The sequence below is a fragment of the Neovison vison genome, chromosome 3, assembly GCF_020171115.1.
Source record: "Neovison vison isolate M4711 chromosome 3, ASM_NN_V1, whole genome shotgun sequence".
In the NCBI taxonomy this organism is placed as follows: domain Eukaryota; kingdom Metazoa; phylum Chordata; class Mammalia; order Carnivora; family Mustelidae; genus Neogale; species Neogale vison.
The window spans coordinates 70,328,005-70,348,846 of NC_058093.1; the positions used below are offsets into that span (position 1 = coordinate 70,328,005).

The 20,842-nt window shown below is 35.1% G+C and overlaps 1 protein-coding gene across 1 annotated transcript in view; it reads right to left on the bottom strand.

The window, feature by feature from the left end:
• OLA1 (Obg like ATPase 1) overlaps positions 1–20,842 on the bottom strand; it is a 178,798-nt gene that overhangs the window by 47,688 nt on the left and 110,268 nt on the right. The window contains exons 6-7 of the mRNA XM_044242357.1: positions 2,081–2,161; positions 1,670–1,767 (exon numbers count right to left, since the gene is read on the bottom strand). Coding sequence (XP_044098292.1) covers positions 1,670–1,767; positions 2,081–2,161 — 179 coding nt within the window. The remainder of the gene's footprint in view (positions 1–1,669; positions 1,768–2,080; positions 2,162–20,842) is intronic.

Consider the following 20,842-nt stretch of genomic DNA (forward strand, 5'->3'; position numbering starts at 1 on the left):
CACCCACCCCACCAAACATACACATAGCCCCAAACCAGATCATTAGTTATATATAAAATCTAAAATTTGGTTTTATAAATAGGATCATCCATACCTCTACATCTTTATAAATTAAAATTTGCTATTTAGACAAGAGTTTGCTTTCAATTGGCTATAACCATATCATCATCACAACTGGTCTCAAAAAACATGGGGTGTCTGGCGACAGCTAAATCACAGACTGGCGTCTCCCAAGCAGTCTGTCTACCATTAGGGTCTGGGAAATGGTATTTACTATACAATTAGAGCCAGGGAGTTCTACCTGTAATCATCCAAATACAGGTGTGAGAAGCCCCTTTGGGCAAGGAAACTGACTCATCCCTTTTCATGTAAACTTTGATGTCTGTATTGTTTCATGAAGCCTCAGGAAACCTTACCATTCATACAACAATAAGATTTATTAACTGAGGTCAAGTAATAAATTTTAAAATTCCTTCCCAAAGGTAATAATTTTTAACACATTAGTCATCAAATTTATAAGAATTTGAAATAAGACAGTACTGATTGTTTTAAAGTTAATTATCTATTGGAGGACACTGACCAGTAAGAACTGAATTTTCATGTTAGTTTATGCTTTCTAGAACCCTACCAATAAAGAGGACAAATTCAGTTTCCTATCAGGAACACAAAATGTCTTAAAGTAATATCAATGGGGCATTTTTAGTTGCAGTAATTTCACAGAATTTATTCTAATCATTTATTGGAGTTAACCATCTGACATTAATTATTGTTTTGGCTTCCAGTCTATGAATGTTTATTTTTCAGTTTAAAGCTTCTCACTCTTTGATATCATATGGAAATGAGAATTTTTAATGGAAAATTGAAACCATGTGCATCTAAGTACTTAATGAAGTACAGGGAAAAACCGACAATATATTTTAGGAGAACGCAGATATTTTGCTCCGGATAGTTTTGATTTGTTTGTATGACTTAATAGTATGAAATACTGAGGGTCCCGTGAGGCAAGTCATAGTGAGTGCAATGCCAAATGTGCACATGCCCACACGTTACATGAACATATGAGTTTTTGAAGTTATTAGTGAATGAAAGAAAACCTTGTACATTTGGGTTACATGTCAAAAATGACAACACATGAATGCGGAGTTTTTACCTTTATACACTTTACAAGTATTTGAAGCAGATACCTTCCTTTCCTCTCCCCCCTCACATACAGTATTTTTAGTTGAAAAAAAATTTTAAAGCATTTGATCTGGATTTTAAAACTTACACTTAGCTATAATCTCAAGTGGGTATTTTAAGGCCACATATAATATCAACACAGTTAGAAATTCCCAGTTTAAAAGTTTTATTGCTCTAACTACATTTATTCTCATTTTGCAAAGGAAACAAACAATAACATCTATTAAATTTAAATTTAATAAGTAAATACACATGATTCAATATTGCCTAATTTAATTGTTTGTTTCTTCTTACGTTCTCTCAGTGTAGATCAATTAGGAGATTCATCTCAGAATGTACAAAACCAGACAAAGCTCTCTCATCCATTTTAAACTTTTTAATAATAAGAAGAAAAAATATTAGACTCTAACATAGCCATAAGTTCATATGTACGTGTGTTTATGGGTAGAGCCAGGATATGTCTGAATATATCTGAGGGGGAAAAACTTACCATTTGTTCTTCTTTCTAATGTAATCTTTTTCAGAAAGATTAACCAAGTATACCATTGGTTTTGAAGTCAGAAATAAGTGTTTATTCAACACTTCAATCTAAAGTGGGAGATAGAGAAAGACTCTTTTTTAAAAGTTGAGCAAGTCATTGAGTAACTTGAGAATAAACTCTTGTCAAACAAGTAGCCATTTTCATTTTCAAAATTCTTGTTTCCAAGAAATTAGCAGTTATGAAATATCAGGAGTAGGGGAAAAGAAAATAATAACAAGCCTGGTAGTAAGCAATCATTGATGGAAATAAAGTTTAACTAGATATTAACAGTAATAATATATATAATAATGGAAAATCTAATTTGTTCCCTAAGAAGTCAAAGCCAAGGCAGGAATAGAAGTCATGATAGTTACAATTTACCTCTTTGTCGTTCCAATCATGATAGAAGCGAACAGGTTTCTTCTGATCTATAACCCAGGATTTGACTTTGCACATTATATCCTGCACAAGATTGAGAAAAAAGTAAATACAAGATGGACACTGAACATTTAGATACTAAATACTAAAATTAAAAGTTTTCAAATCCTCAAAGTAAAAACAATTTTATACAGAAGGGGAACTAAGTCACACACATAATTATTTTTTAATAACTCATTAAAAATCCAAATACCAATGAAACATTGTGGCATTAACATTTTAATATATAAAATGTGGAATACTAGCAAAATTAGTTATAGTCTTAAAAATTTCAAGACAATTCACATACACCAAAGACTATAAGAGCTAATAATATTTCAGCATCACCTAGTGATGCCACTTACAAGATAAACAAGCTAATTAGGAAATGGAGAGAGGGGGGAATACTGGAAAGAGACTGAATTATAATTTTTTCCTTAAAAAGAAAAACAAACAAAACAGACAAAATTGAACCTATTATTGATGATCTACCCTCCAAAATATTAAATCAACTGGCCAAACCCTTTTAATTCGGAATTAATTTTTTGCCAACACCTTCTTCCTGCCCACTTCTCCTGTCCCTGCTCCAACACGCCCCCCCAACCCAACCTGCCAAAGCCTCCATTACACAATGGCAAGAGCCCTGCACTGGTGACCTCCAACCAGCTGCATTCACTTTCAGAACATCTCTCTCTGCTGGAAATCTAAAGGCCTTTTAGTTAGCAAGCTAGTGTGCATTCAGAAGGAGTAACTGCAGGAAGAGCCCAATGTGCTTTGTTTCTCTAGCCTTTCTTCACAGAAAGATTAATCATCTGTGAAATGGAAACGGCAAACAGCAAGTGACACAAACTGAACCCTTCAAGTCTTTCCTCATCAGTTTTGTGGTTCTGAATCTAAAAGCTGCGTGTGGCAAGGTTCTTCTTACAGGCAGGTGTTAATAAAAGGCTCTTGGGTTCTGAAAGGTCAAACTTAGCTCTTCCAGAAGAAGTGCGTTTGAGAGTCATCTGGTTTTTTTGTTGTTGTTGTTAAAGATAATTTATGGATATGTTTTAAATATGCATTTCCCACAAATTTATTGTAATACACAATTATCAGTAATAGATTTTTTTAGGCTTTTATCGATGTATTTACTTTACCATAAATCAGTTATTTTTCTATAAATATCCACTTGTATAAATTACCTCAATATTTAGTATACCTTCCTTCCAAATCTTGCTGTTACCAACAGGAAAAATAAGGAAAAAGCCCTATGTCCTTAGATCCTGATTTGAAACTCTCCAGGAAAAGGACTTCCCACAGATTTTAACAAGGAAGGGGCAAGCTGAAAACTTTTAATGAAATCTAACATGTTCTGCTTAAGAATAATCACTTTTACTCTTCTATAACTGAATTTCACTCATAAATGTTTAAAAGTGGCTAATGTAACACCATTTCCTACAAGGAGAAGATCAAAGTGCTATATTACAAATGCATTATGATTAAAAAAGCCCTGTGCAGCCTTGCTATTAACTGTTCTTTAAACCCTAAAAGGCTTCCCATAGATCTCACTTGGCACTGCATATACAACCTTTGACAAGTAATGTAGACCATTTTTATTCATTGCCTAAAATTGTAGGCAATTATGTGCGTCACACTGGCCACCTGCAAATTCTGAATGCCTGCTCCAGTTGTCAGTGCAAAAAACTAATGTCGGAGGGGATTAATCTAGGGGGAGAGAGTCCTCTTTAATGGCTCCAGCAGGTGAAATGGCCCAGCTGGTTACTATGATGAGTGGCCAGAACAGCTTATGTAGAGACACGCAACAAGATTATACAAAAGAAGGAGAAAACAGTGGTACCATCTTATATTTGGTTCCATTCGTTTTTTCAATTAAAGAAAAGAGAAGAAAATAGACAAAAGGAAGCCAAACCAAAAATAAGGAAGGAAATTAAATTTTAATCATATAAAAAGTATAACATACTGTTGTAACTATAAACATTTTTACAAAACCAAAGGGCCTCAATAAATGATGATCACCAGTGAAGGAATTTCAGTATTTCTCTTTCATTTTAAATTAACTACATGATCACTCCAGACACTGAAATCTTATAACATAATCTTTTTTTTTTCTCCTCACACCAACACATTATACTACCAATTAGAAACAGTCAAATTTTAAAGAGAATTTACTCATAATTAAAGCTCTCAAACAGTATGTTCATTAAAGCCACATTCAAACCTTTTAAGAAAAATTTATAGAGTATAACCAAGTATTTGACGAGTTGAAAGTAAAAATGTTTTAAAATTTAAAATTCTTCTTTTTTTTACCCAATACTCTCTCCATTAGCTCTATGAAAGATTGAACAGCCAAGAAACGACATCTTAGATTATTAAAAGATGCCAATTTACTGAAGGCAAAACAAGATCCCTCTCAGATAAGAATATCATACATAAATGATCATTATATGGTATATATATCACAACTGTGATGTGCTGTTTTTCTTACTTAAGAATTAATTTTAGCAAAAAATTAAAAGATGTTTTAACATTCCTTACCTGAAAAACTTCTAATCATATGAAAGAAAACATTTGGACAAATTTGTATATAATAATGGACTAAAATTTTTCTTATGCTTATATATATATAAATATATGTATCAACACTTATGATGAGAACATTAAAAGGTTCCAGTTAGCTGAATATAGTTGACTGAGAAAATAATCTAATACATACCTACCCTACTCCTAACAATTGGGAATACAATAAAAACACAAAAACACCTTTATGCTTAAGGCATCAGAAGTTACTTTAAGATTTTATCAATATCCTTAGCAACATCATTATGTAAAAATACAGATGGAAAGGATAACTTTTGTTTTGATAACTTTAACGAAGTCCTCACTTTCAAAATTCTATACACATGATGACAATTATGCAAAACTTCCTGGATATTTGAACTTTTTGGTTATTTTGCAGTGGTGTGAGTATACTAATTGGAGAGGTAACAGCTTAATGCTTAAGCATGAAAATAAATCCTAGGTTTACCATTTACCAGGTCTGTGACCTATTACTTCACTGCTTAACATTGATGATGACACTATCTACTCCCCGGGGTTGTTGTGGAAATCAAAAGAGATAATGCATATAAGGTGTTTAGCACAGTCCTTGGCACAGAATAAGTTCTCCATAAATGCGAGCTATTGCCATTGTTATCATGATAGATGAAAGATTAAATACTAGTTATCTGCAAAATGGCAACATAATCTCTTGGGTACTCCCTTAAAGCACATATACATCTTCTCCAATATGAATATTGTTCATTAGTCCTTTTCTTTGAATTTCTGAAGGCTTACCAACAATACTGGCTTTCTTAGTGAAATCTCAATTCAGGTGTCTAGTCTTAACAAAAAATAGTTTATAATGAACAACTACCTTTTAACTAAAAAGAAAATCCAAAGTCACCTTGAATTCCTCACTCATCTGCTTTGACTCTTCTTACTAATAGTTTCACATTTAACTTAAGAAGTGTTCTGTATCCTTGATGTATTTTATTATTGTTGCTAATAGCAGTTGTAATTTATCTAGGCTCACAGAGAACATGTGATTTGCCTAAATTTCCATAGCCAGCAAATGGCAGAGCCAAGATTCAAATTCAGGTCTAAGTGACTCAAAAATTCATGTTCTGTCCAATCACCCTGGCATATTTGTCTTCCTTACAGTTTTTCCAATTGCTCTTTGTTTAGCCTAGCTAGTTATTCCCAAGGTTGTTATTCCAATCCTCATTCTTGATCCAAGGTCATCAGAGAAATTTAATATTCCTCCTATTTGAGATTAATAATACCTGTCAATCCATTACAAAAGTAATATTTTTCTTTGCATACAATAACATACCTGACAGTAAGGCTACATACTAGACTTCTCTATTTTGGTATTCTTCTGTTTCTTAGCAAGAATTATTAATCTGTGACCCATAAACAGATTTCAGGGATTTCCTAACACTTTGAAATTATATATAAAGTTCTATGTTTAATTTATGTGCCTTTGAGGGATGATGGCATATATCTTCCAAACCTTTTTAAAAGGAATTCATCGTGCCCAAATCTAAGAGCCAGGTTGTGAGTGACTTTGTAGCAATACTCAAATGCCCCCAACACAGCCAATTAAGTAAACGTTCTAGGTCCATGGACTCTCAGACTTGAAGCCCAGAGACACTAACTGAAAACTTGTTGCAGCCAGAGGCTCACCCAAATTCATCTGTACTGGGCAGCATGCTGATAAAAATTCTACACCTGGGTGGCTCAGTGATTAAGCATCTGCCTTCAGCTCAGGTCATGATCCCAGGGTCCTAGGATCGAGCCCCACACAAGGAGCCTGCTTCTCCTTCTCCCACTCCCCCTGCCTATGTTCCCTCTCTTTGCTGTGTCTCTGTCAAATAAATAAGTAAAACCTTAAAAAAATTCTAGCTACTACAACGTATAACACAATTTTAGTTAAAATCATAACAGGGATGTTGGAGAACATTATAAATTGAACATATTATTATTCAAAAAAAATGAACTGCTTAAGATAAAAAATATTTAGAAAGAAAAATACATGACCATAAAGCTACAGTAATTAGAATAGTATGATACTAGCACAAGGAGATTTGGATTAGGAACAACCTAAAAAGCTTTTAACTGGAGATTTGCTAATAAATTATGGGATATTCACATAACAGAACAGTTTTTATCCATTAAGACTAGACGTAGTTGTATGTACATTTGCATGGGAAAATGTCCAAAATGCTTTGTAAGTGAAAAAAGCAGGTTCAGAACAATGAAATAAAGCTAAGAGTATGAATTTTGCCACCAAAAAGATCTGGGCTTGAGTTCTGGCTCTACCACTTTCTACCTGCGTGACTTTTTAAAAGCTACTTAACATCTCTAATTTTACTTTTGTAAAATTGGGATAGTTCCAATTCAACATGTGGTGATTATTAGGATTAAATAAGAAAATACATGTAAAGTAACTGCCTCAGCTCCAGGTACACAGTAAATACTCAACAGGTATTAAGTATTAATATTTATGGCAGAATGTATAAGGTGATTCCATCTGTGGTTTTGAAACTATATATAATACATACAAACAAATGCACTCAAATAATGAAACTGGATAGATGCCCTACAAAACTACTAGCAACAGAAATTTCTAGAAGATTGGATACCAGAGAAACCTTCCCTGTCTGCCTTCTTTTTAAAAACCACAATGCTGTTTTATTCATTTTTAACCAAAAAACATCATCTTTACAACAGGAAAAAAATGACAATATTTACAGTGTGAGGGGAAGGGAGGACTTCATCTCTTCACTGCTCACCATCTATAATTCTAAAATTTGATGAGCAAATAGAAAAGACCTGGCAATTTATCAAGGTGACTCACTCTTATTCTGTAATAATTATAGCTTCCAAGTCTGATACTTCCCTCTAGCCAAATCCACTATCCCAATACCTGATGCTGACACCCAGATGAGCTGATCTGTGCTGGTTAGGTGGCTCTAACTAATACAGTCAACAATGCACTCGGACCAAAATGGGGGTCAGGGCTTCAGCTCAAAATAGTCTGGCTAGGAGTCCAGTAATACAGCTTCTTCTTGCTCCAAGCCAGAGCATCCACTTTAAATATCCCAAGGAAATGTCCTTCTACCAAGGAAAGACCAATCTATGTTTTCTCTCATGACACAGACCTCCTTTGTATATTCTAACTTGATATTTAAGATCTGCCTGAATCAGAATATTAAACGTTTGTTGCTCTACTAAATGAATGCTGTTTATGGTGGCAGGAGTACTGATCCTTGACTTCCATCTTTTTACACACTTCAGTGACTAAAACTCCCAGAAATGAATCAACAAAGTACTCAACTAAGACAACTGGCAGCAATGTTCTGCATGGCTCTGTGTGTGTGTGTGTGTGCGTGTGTGCGTGCGTGCACGCACGTGTGCACACACTCGCATGCATGCACACATAAGGAAGATGTCATCCAAGAATTGAAATAATAGGTTAATTCTACAATAATATGGGTAGAATGCATGTTGGTAGTTGTGGGTTTTAGTTATATAATTCACGATGTTATGTTGGTAATTGTGGGTTTTAGTTATATAATTCACGATGTTATGGAACTATCACCTCTATCTACTTCCAAAACATTTCTATCACACTAAAAGTAAACAGTGAGAAGTTAACACAGTAAAGCTCTTGATCTGTCAACCATAAACTAACAACCAGAATGGACACCCAATTCCTTCTCAAGGTATAGATTTCAAGAGGATTTTAACATCACTATAAAGAAGAAGGCAACAATCCTACATGATCCCTGTAAATCAGTTTGAATGGATTTTACCATGTTCAAGGAAGGTGGTAGGGATGGGGTGTGGAGTCCACAAATTTGATTTTAATAAAAAGGCTACTCAATAAGGAATGAAAGGAAGAAGAAAATGATCATGCATGTGTGTGTGCACCCATACCCTCTTAATGAATTATCTGGCATACTTGGCAGAATGCAAAAAGATACAGCACCTATGAAACAGGTGCATGAAGCCATAAAGAGAGAAGATTAATGTCAGAAAAAAATGGATGAAATGTTAAGAGAGTTGACAAACTAAGAAAAATTTACAAGGAAACCAAAATCTAAGTAGAAAGCAGGAAATAAAAGTAGGAAAATAAAAATTCAAACTGAAAATTCAACTGATACAAGCAGAAGAGACTACTCAGTGGATTGAATGTCAAACTTCAGAGTTATACTAAAGTATCGAATATACTCAGTGTACACTACGTAAGTATAGAGCTTGATAAAGTATCACAGAATGAACACATACCTGTAACTACTCTGACCAATATACAGAATACTATTAGCAATGCAGTCACAATGTTTCACTCTTCTCAAGAGATAATCACTATACTGGATTTTTTTGGCATCACAAATTAGCCTGTGATGAAATTTATAGAAATGAAATTTATAGAAATTTATAGAAATGGAATCATAAAATATGCATTATCTTGTGTCTAGCTTCTTTTGTTCAACATAGTGAAATTCATCCATGTTATTAGATGTAGTAGCAGTATGTATTTTCTTTGTCACTCCTTTTTTGTATAGTATGAAGTAGGTGAGGATTTTCTCTCCTACAGGATATACAACTGACCCAACACCATTTCTTAAGAAAATAATTTCTGTTTTTCTGCAGTACCATCTTCACTACAAACCAAACTGTATTTGTGTCTGTATATCCATTCCATTTCATATGAATTTGTCTATCCTTTAACTGTCTTAACCACTGCAGATTTAGAATAATCTTGATATAGGGTTCATGTGTACCACATCCTCCATCTCTGTTTTTGAGACCATCTTGACTATTCTTGGACCTTTGCATTTCCATGTAAGATGTGTGTCTTGTAAGCAGCATAGAAGTAGGCTCTTAAAATCCAATCTGACATTTTTCTGTCTTATTTAATTTTTAAAAAATTTATTGAGATAAAATTCATATACATTCACATAAACATAAAATTATTCTTAAGTAATTTAGTACTAAAAACTTGGTATATTCATGATGTTATGGAACTATCACCTCTATCTACTTCCAAAACATTTCTATCACACTAAAATAAAATCTCATATTCAATGAGCAGTTTCTCCCCTTTCTCCCCTTCCCCTAGTTCCTGGTAACCACCAATCTGCAGTCCTCTCTCTATGAATTTACTTATTCTGGAAATTTCACACAAATGGAATCATTCACTGTAAGATATTATGTAAGGCATAATGTCTTCAAGGTTGAACCACATTTAGCATAAGCAGTAATTTACTTTTTGTTTTTTTCCTTTTTAAAAAATTCCAATATAGTTAACATAAAGTTGTAGATTAGTTTCAGGTGTACAATACAGTAATTCAACAATCCCATTCATCACCCAGTGCTCACGACCAATAGGTGTGCACCTTAATCCTCATCACCTATTTCACCCAACCCCCAACACACCTCCCCTTGGTAACCATTTGTTTATTCTCTATAGTTAAGAGTCTGTTTCTTGGGGGAGCCTGGGTGGCTCAGTGGGTTGGGCCTCTGCCTTCAGCTCAGGTCATGATCTCAGGGTCCTGGGATGGAGCCCCACATCAGGCTCTCTGCTCAGTGGGGAGCCTGCTTCCCCTTCTCTCTCTGCCTGCCTCTCTGTCTACTTGTGATCTCTCTCTCTCTGTCAAATAAATTAATAAAATAAAACAAGAAAATCTTAAAAAAAAAAAGAGTCTGTTTCTTGGCTTGTCTCTCTGGTACTGTTACTTTTTACGGTTAAATAACATTCCACTGTTTGAATTTACCACAATTTGTTTATCCACTCATCCCTGATGGACATTTGGGCTGTTTTCCACATTCTGGCTATTGTGAATAACACTGCTGTGAATATGCATGTACCTATATTTGTTTCAGTACCTGTTTTAAAGTTTTTGGGAAATATCAATTCACAAATAACTGCTGGGTCATATGGCAATTCTATGTTTAACTAAATTTAACTATTTGAAGAACAACCAAACTCTGTCTTTTAACTGGAGTATTACTACTCTACTCTTTCACTCTATTATTGCCTTCTCCCACTGATTGTGCTATTATTGTCATATATTTTCACTGTATCGCTATACATTAAAATCATAAAACATTTTATTATTTATTTTGAAATAATTTTAAACTTAAGGAAAGCTACAAGAATAATTGAGAAATGTCTGTACATCCAGATCCATTAATGTACCATTTTGCCAATTTCGTTTTATCCTTTCTCTGTCTCCACATATAAGAAAATATAGGCATATTTTCATATCCCTATACTTACATATTGTCAGAATTCAGTGACAGACTAAATATGTGAAATGATGGGAAGAGACTGTCAAAGATGGCTAGGTTTCTGGTTTGCATAATCTAATAGATAGTGGTACATTTCACTGAAATAAAAACCTGTGGAAAAGAATCAGGAGTTAAGGAGGGGATCCTTGAGTTTGATATTAGATGGGCTAACTCTGAGATATCTTTGAAAACCCCATAAGATATCAAAGTCAGGAATGAAATACATTAGTCTGGAGCTCCAAGGGCAGAAAAGGGATATAGATATAAATCTGGAAGTTATTTGTTTTCAAATAGTAATTGTAGCAATGGATATGGATGATGCCACAGAGAAAGAAAACTGAGAGGAGAGAGCCTTGGATTCAATTTTAAGTAATGCCAATATTTAATAACAAAGATAAAGAGGATGAGCCTGCAAAAGAAAAAGAAGTTGCTAGAGGAGGAGGGCTACTGAAAAATCACAATGAGTGAAAGTGTCCACTAGATTTAAAAATGCAAAAGTCACTGGTGACCCTGGGGAAACCTGTTTAAGTGTGATGGGCAGGTAAACCAGATAGATAAGCCTGAGTTATTATGAGGTAGAAAAAATAATTCTTTCAAAAGGTTTTTAGCAAAGAGGGTAGTGAAAATATGGTAAATGAAGGATAAGGCATGTGGTATTAGGGAAGAAATTTCCCCTGCCCTGGGATTAAAAAGGACAACTTTAAATAGTTAATGGAAACAATCTGGCTTGAAAGGGACAAGTTGTATATACAAGAAAGAAGGGATTATTGGTGATTGAAACACAACTTTGTGAATATAGTAAAACCTCTGAATATTAAGGGTAAACTTTATGAGAAGTGAGCTTATCTCAATAAATTTAAAGGCAATGAATGGGGAAAAAAAAAGAAAGGATGACTAATAGTGTAGGTTTCTGAAAAGGTAGGACATGATAGGATCCAAAGAATTGGAGTAACTAATTACAGATAAGAGGAGTGAAAACTGAGTGAATTCCTGTCTGATATCTTTTCTTTTGATCTCTGAAGTAGGAGACAAAGTCATGTGCTGAAGGTAGTGATGGATGAAATAGGGAGTGGTTATAAATAAGAGGCTGAGAACAGGGAAGCAGTTGCAGCAGAGGGCAGGAGGGCAAGTAAGAAACTGATATAGCTGAGGGACCGTTGAGGCCAGTATCAATGAGATTATGGGGATACCAACATGTCCTATTTTAAGTTTTCTCCATCTGTGTCTTCTTGACTATAGGCAAGAAGAAAGTGGACAGGTGGGACGAGCCAGGAAAGTATGCCTAGAGCATATGTACCAGAGCATCAGTTCGTTTAGGAGTTCATTCCCTTCGGGGTACATATAAAATTGATGATTCTAAAGTAGTAGGGCCTTAATGAGTCTAATTCTCCAGACCCTTGCCCCAAACACAATACATTCTTTCGTTTTCATTTCGTGTTACCCTGCAAGTCTTAAAACAGTTTCTTATTTCCTAACTGCTGTCCTCAGATAAATAACAAAGGATACTGAGGACCAATAATGTGCCAAGTCTTACTATTTGACACAGTATACCAAACACACTATGGCTTTACTCTCATCTTCGTTCTCTCCTCAAGGAATGTGGCACAGTCCACAGGGTCTGCTGAGCAAATAGTCCTACCCTGAAACAGTCTCCTGGCCAGAACTGGTGAGTACTTAACCTATGAAATGATCTTAGGTGAAAAAAACTCTGCCAAAACGGGAATAAACTGAGGCAATCAGATGGTTTTTTCTTGGTAATCTGGATCAGGAAATACTAAGATAAGACATCCGGAGATTTAAGCTATAAAGGAACATAAAACAGAGTAAATTACATGAAGTGATAAATAGGTTAATTAGAATTAAGGAGAAATTATGAAGAAGCAGAAATAAGGAATAAAAACTACATATAAAACAGCAGATGAACTCTAGTGGCAGCCAAAAAAAAGAATTCTTGTGAAACAGAAATGAAGACCATCTGAGTTACATGAATGGCAGGGCACCACACAGAGAAGGTGCAGACTTCTGCATTCCTGGGTGCTTCCCTGGGCTGATTTACAATTCTACTACAAAAGGACTGCCTATAACACACTTCCCAATCTCAAACATTTTTGGATCTCTATTTCCCTTATTGCCTTGTATTTTAAAAATAAAAACCCACCTCTTTTTTTTTTTTTAAGATTTTATTTACTTATTTGACAAAGAGAGAGAGATTACAAGTAGGCAGAGAGGCAGGCAGAGGGGGAGAGGGAAGCAGGCTTCCTGCTGAGCAGAGGACACTATGTACGGGATGTGCGAGCTAGGATCCCAGGACCCTGAGATCACCACCTGAGCCAAAGGCAGAGGCTCAACCCACTGAGTCACCCAGGAGTCCCCAAAACCCATTTCTTGAAATAGCCGAAGTTGAATCCATGGTCCTTATGACTGAACATTAAAAAATACAATAAAACTTCTGAGACTAAATCACTGAGAAGATTTTCGTCTTTGGCAGATTTTACCTGTATGTTCACATATTAACAAATAAGTCAAAAAATTTTCCCTAAAACCTTAAAAGAAAAACAATGATTTGCTTAAAATAGTGACTATAAACTGGGAAGGTAAAATACCTTACAAAGTGTTAAGATAACCATTAAATTAATCCTTTTCAATTACATTTATATTCTCATCCCAGTTCAAGAAAAAGGAGATACTTTGCCTCAATCCTTCCCACTGCTGTCTAAGAGCATCATTGCCAAAAATAACTCATTTGTGCTTAGAATATTTACTGTGATAATCATTTCTCTGAAACCGATAAAGTAGTCCTACCTAGCATAGTTTGACTCTCACATTGGTATTGCCACATTAAATTAAGCAACTTGTCATTCTAATTTTAAAAATTTTAAAATCTCTTTCTTAGTTTTGGGGTATGTGTAGTATGCAGATTCAAATAATGAACTACAATAATTTCTAATCACATTCCTGATTCATGCATTTATTTCCAAATGGGTTGCTATATTTAATATTTTTTAACTTTGGGGTATATTTCCATAAATTTATTTTATAAAAGCAATAAAAGTAAAAGAGAAAATTATCTAAGGAGCAAGCACTCATAACTCTCTCTCTCTCTCTAATCCACTACTATCACTTAGTATTTCCTTCTGGACTATGCTCAATGGAGATCTCTTCAAAAATGTTGTAACTACAATGTACTTGTACAATAATATTCGTAACAGTATTATTCACAATAGCCAAAATGTAGAAACAATCTGAATGTCCACAGAATGTGGTACATAAATATAATATTTTTCAATCTTAAAAAGGAATGAAATTCTGATCCATGCCACAAAATGGATGAACCTTGAAAACACTACGCTAAATGAAATAAGCCAGACACAGGAGGACAAAAATTATGATTCCACTTATACGAGGTAACTAGAATAGTCAAATTCATAGAGAAAGAAAGTGAAAGAGATGTTGCCAGGGGCTGGGAGGGGGAGGAGGGGTTTCAGTTTGGGATAGTGAAAAAATTCTGACAATGGACAGAGGTGATAGTTGTATATAATATTGGGAATGTACTTACTGCTACTAAATTGTACACTTAAAACAGTTAAAAGTGGTAAATTTTATAAAGTATAGGAAACTTCTGCTGTAGGCTGTGTCTGAAAAGATGACTAAGAAACAAGAATGGAGGGGCAGCAAAAGAGGAGAGTTCTAGTAAATGAGCTCATGCAAAATCAAAATGTTTACTAGTTCACTGTCAGGCAAGTTGAGAAAGTATAAGTCAAGCAAGGCTGAATCACAAAGAAATCTGGGAGCCATGAACTTTATGCTGGCAGTATCTTTACAGGAAGATGGTGAGATATTTTAATCAAGGGAATAACATAGTTAGATCTGCACTTTATATTTGTGGAAAACAAGAGCAAGAAGGGCAAAGAAGTCAGTTACACTGCAAAAATAAATGAAGCATAATGAAGCCTAAACTGAAAAAGTCATGAAAATAAGAAGGAAGAGATATAGGGAATATTCAGGAGATAAAATCAATCAATGGTAAGTAACAGGAGAAAGAAGAGTCAGATATTGGTTTTCAGTTCAAACAATTCAGTTCCATTAACTGAGGTAGAGACTATGAAAACAGAGACAATGGGGAGAAAGATAAATGAATGTAGCTCAGCTTCACCATGTACTTGTCGTATCTTTTTCTTTCAGAAAATAATCTTTTAAGTCATTTAAGAATAGTTCTCAAAGGATACATAAACTCTAAAGAGGAAAAGAGTATAATTGAGAAGACAGAAGTGAGAGCATAATGTTTAACAGTATACCCTTTTGAATCTTTTGATTTTACTGAAAAATATATTTTTAATGATTTTTTAAAGTTATATAAAAATCAACTTTAAGAACTGCCATAAGAATAATGAGAAGATATTGGCTAACAGTTATATCTTTTGGAGGACATTAATTATTTAACTCAGAGACACTGACAGGAAAAAAAAGACTCAATTACCATTTTCTGCTTGCCTTCTTTCGTTGTCTAATTAATTAACTGTTAGTTCTATGGATATTTTTAAAGTGTGATAATTTCCAAATAATTGATCAATACAAAATAAATCATTCCTTAAAGGCTTCTATTTACATTTTTCAAATCTTGTCTTTCCAAATGAAATGTATACACACTTAGGATAGATTTAAAAATCAACTTTGGCGTGTCTGGTGACTCAGTAGGTTGAACATCCAGCTCATGATTTTGGCTCAGGTCATGATCTTAGGGTCAAGAGGCCAGAGCCCTGCATCAGGGGAGTCTTCCTGAGATTACCTCTGACCCTCCTCCTGTGTGTATGCATGCGCGTGCATGCACACCTATGCACACTCTCTCAAATCAAGAAATAAATAAAACCTTAAAAAAAAAACCCAACCTTGATCTTAATGCCCTACGGTTAATGCTATATGATAAAATGTCCTCCAAAAAGATAATTCGAAGTCCTAAGCTCTGGTACTCAGAGTGTGACATTAACTGAGAATTAGTTAACATGAAGCCATACTGGAGTAGGGTGGGCCCTCAGCCCAATTATGACTGAAGACAGAGGCAGAGACTGGAGCTATACAGCTACAGACCAAGGAATGCCCAGGGCTATCAGAAGCTGAAAAGTCAAGAAAGGATTCTTCTCAAGAGGGTTCAAAGGGTGTATAGCCCTGCCAACATCTTCTTGTTGTAGAGCTTCTAGTCTCTTGACTTTGAAAGAACACATTTCTATTGTTTGTATTGTTTGTATTGTTTCGGTTTGTAGGATTTGTTACAGCAGCCCTAGGAAACTAATTCACTTGGCTAGTTAGGAAACTAGTACCAATAGGAAATGTTTATCACACACCTGCATTCTTTAGTGCCTCAGTTTTACCACAGACCGCAAGACCCACTATAAAAAGTGACTTTAAGTCAGACTATATCCACCTTACACTTAGGAGAGATTCTGTTTTGGCATTAAAGGCTCTAAATTCTTCCTGCTTATTTACATAAAAATACAAATGACATTCCAATCTAGAAAATGGAAATTTCATAAGAAGAGTGCCTTGAAATGCTGAGTTTTTTGAAAGATTATAAAAAAGTAGACAAATTTGAATGAATATTAAGGAATATTCAGGTATCTAGTAAACAAAATGATCTACCTAATTTTTTAAATAACTTTCAGGTAGTTATCTCTTACAGCCTAGGATCTATGTATAATTAAAGGCTTACCAATCATTTTATACTTTTAGACCATTTGTTAGAGAATGTAAGGAAACTTTTTTTTTTTAGAACTCCCCTACAAGAGGGGCACCTGGGAGGCTCAGTGGGTAAAGCCTCTGCCTTTGGCTCAGGTTGTGATCCCAGGGTCCTGGGATCTAGCCCCACATGGGGCTCTCTGCTCAGCGGGCAGCCTGCTCCCCCGCCACCCCCACCATTCTCTCTCTGCCTACCTTTCTGCCTCCTTGTGATCTCTGTCAAATAAATAAATAAAATCTTTAAAACCCTAAAAGAAATAAATATAATCACATAGGTCTTGGGAAAACTAGAGATAAATCAGAACCAAGTAAAAATATAAAGCATCACAAAATTAAACTTGTGATCCCTTCAAATAACCAAAAATACATACAATGATTAGGACAAAAATTCAAAGCACATTGGGTGAAGGAATGTACACAGAGACTGTTGGCTGTCCATATCCCCTCTCCCCTCACAAGTTCAGGACATGCTAATGGCTTCTTGCTGTAAGGATCCAAAACTCTGCCTAACAGCCATACTCAGACCACACGGACATCAGGTGCCAGGGAGTTAACAATCCTAGGAGCAGCCCATAACCAGTGACTGAGGGAAATCAGTTGATAATCACCGCAGCCTCCTCATCATTCCAAAGAAAAACTATAAGACACTTTCTACACTGTTTTTCAGAGGTCCCTAACGGGACTGAGCCCCAACTGTTCAGGTTTCTACCTGCTTGTTTACATATTGAACAATATGTAACAAAATTAAACTTGTTTTCCTTCTTTTCCTGCTCTTAACTCCTCATTCCCTGAAGTAAGCCTCCTAAAACAGCTTCCAAAGAAACAAACCATCTGCACTCCAGTCCTTCCCTCAGTGTCTATTTCTAAGGAAACCCAATCTAAGACTAAATTAAGTTTACATGAAAAGGCAGAGTCTCATATTTGATTCAAAATGGCTTTGCAACTCCAAATGGAACAGTCGTGAGAAAACTCATAAAGAGTTTCTTCTTAACCTTTGTTTATAAATTACATTGTCCACATAATTTTTCAGGTGAGTGAAGATGGAATGGATCCTAAAGCCTGCAATTTCTCATATATGTATCTCTTCCAGCTTCACATCTTGCATCATATTCCTTTTCCAAGTTCAGACACAAACTTCAAAATTCTTTCTCCAGTACAAAGCTAAAATTACAACTTGATGAATACAGATCAGAAAAAGCTAAGGACAATGTATACACATTGAACTCTTTTGGGAAGAAATAATTTCTTCCCAAAAGGAAATCATTTCCTTAGACCCTTTTTCTAAATTTAAAAAAAAAATTAACACAGTTATTAAAAAAAAATCAAAGAACAGAGAGGTATAAAGTGTAAAGATTCAAGGTATTCATCCTAATCACCCACTTCCCTTTCTAAATAGTTACTTCTTAAAACTTTTGAACTTTCCAGATGTTTACTATTAATATGACTAAGGGGGTTTCCATAATGTTTTACTACAAATATGGTTGTGACTCTATTTTTAAGGCAAAAGTAGTTATAAAAAAATACATATATATAATGTACAAATAAACTACTTACAAAATTAATCCACCCTCAAACATCATTCCGTAGTTAAATCGGTTTCTATCTTCACCAGCTGTCATCAACTGTTATCAGGGTAAAATTGTATCTAGGAAACCTCCATTTTCTTTTCTTTTTTTTTTACATTTCTTTTTAAATATTTATTTATTTAGATGGTGGGGAGGGGCAGAAGCAGAGGGAGAGAAAGAACCTTAAGCAGGTTCTACCTCACAACCCTGAGATCATGACCTGAGCTGAAATCAAGAGTCAGATCCTTAACTGACTGAGCCACCCAGGTGCCCTGAGACCCCCATTTTCTTTTCTTTTGCATTTTTAATATTTTTAGTTCAATTAATTAACAGATAGTGTGTTCTTAGTTTCAAAGGTAGAGTTCAGTGATCCATCACTGGTGTATATAACACCAGAGCTCATTAGATCACGTGCCCTCCTTAATGCCCATCACCCAATTACTCCATCCTCTAACCCTTCTCTTCCCCTCCACCAACCCTCAGTTTGTTTCCTGTGGTTAAGTCTTTTATGGTTCTTTTCCCTCTCTGATTTCATGTTGTTTTGTTTTTCCTTTCCTTCCTCTATGCTCTTCCTATTTTGTTTCTTAAATTCCACAAACAAGTGAAATCATATGATAATTGTCTTTCTCTGACCTATTTCACTTAGCATAATACCCTCTAGTTCCACCCACATCATTGCAGATGGCAAGATTTCATTCTTTTGATGGCTGAGTAATATTCCATTGTATATCTATATACCACACCTTCTTTGTCCATTCATCTGTCGATGGACATCTGGGCTCTTTCCATAGTTTGGCTATTGTAGACATTGCTGCTATGAACATTGGGGGTACAGGTGCCCCTTCAGACCACTACAGTTGTATCTTTGCCAAGACTTCCATTTTCAATAATAATGAACTAAGTGATTCAGAGTTAATTTCTCTAATGACAACTATAAAACAGGTCTAAATGGAGGAAATACCTTATAATACCAAAGACCTAATAAGATAATGAGGCAGCACCACACCAAGAAGAGGGTTGGAGGTGCTGCCCACTGTACAGCAATGAACCTCAAACTTTAGCATGCCTAAGAACCAATAGGAGAGCATATTAAAACATATCCTCAAAGATTCTGATTTAGAAAATCTGTAATTTCCATTTCTAACAAGCCCCTCAAGTAATGGTGATCTTGCTAGTCTAAGGACTAACTGTCCCTGACCTAGACTAAAGAAAGGGACAGCAGAGGATAAGGAAATTATAGAAATGATTTGGTGAACACATGTAAGGCCAGACTCTGTGTATCAACCCCTCATTCTATCTTCCCATTCTCACCTTCACCAACACTCAACAGTGTTGACATCCTACTGCTGCTTTTGGCCATTATTACCTGGGGTCATCTGCCAAACCTCATGAAAGAGCTACGATACCACAGCTCTTTGATATACAACAGAGGAGGCACTTTAATAGGAGTAGGGAAAGACAGTCTTTTAAAAATATGATGCTAGAATAACAGATTTTCCATGTGGGGTAAAATCATCAAATCAATGCCTGCCTTACACTAGTTACAAAAAATAAATTCCAGGTAGGCTAATGATCTAAATGAGAATGGTAAAATAATACAGCTTTTAGACCATAAAAGATCATCTTGATGAAGGGACGCCTGGGTGGCTCAGTTGGTTGGACGACTGCCTTCGGCTCAGGGCGTGATCCTGGAGTCCCGGGATCGAGTCCCACATCGGGCTCCCAGCTCCATGGGGAGTCTGCTTCGCTCTCTGACCTTCTCCTTGCTCATGCTCTCTCTCACTGTCTCTCTCTCTCAAATAAATAAATAAAATCTTTAAAAAAAAAAAAAAAAAAAAAGATCATCTTGATGACCTTAAGGTAGGAAAGATTTCTTAAGACACAAAAAGCCCTATACTTAAAAATTAAGACCTGTTCATCAAAAGATACCATAAAAAGAGCAAAAACAAAAGCCAAAGAGTGGGAGAAAACATTCGCAATCCATTTAAAACAAAATGAGTCGTATCCAGAATATATATGTAACTTTAACAAAGTAATGAGAACAAGACACTGATCCAATAGAAAATGGGCAAAATTAGAACTGGCACTTCACCAAAGACGAAATCCAAGAGTCAACAAATATTTTAAAAAGTCTCCAATCTTAAATAGAGGACTGCAAATTAGAACCATAACCAATATCATCACACGGGTATCCAACTGCAAAAATGAAAAAAATATCTGGCAATAACAAGTGTTGACAACAGAACAGACTCCCATACACTAAGAAACAGTGTTATCTAGGAAAGTTGAAGTTATATATACACTCCTATTTCCTGATACCTGCCTTAAATTACCCTTATGTACACCAGGATATAAAAAAATGTTCACAGCTGCATTATTCATAATTATCAAAAATTTGGGGGGGGGAGTAGATTCAAATGCCTAGTGACAGTAGAAAAGATTTTTTAATTATGATATATTCTTCCAAGAAAATATTTTACAGTAAGGAAGACAAATTAATTAAAGGTAAATGCAACATGAATGAGTACACAAAATAATGTTGAGTGAAAAATGCTCATTTAAATACATACAACATGACACTATATAGAGTTTT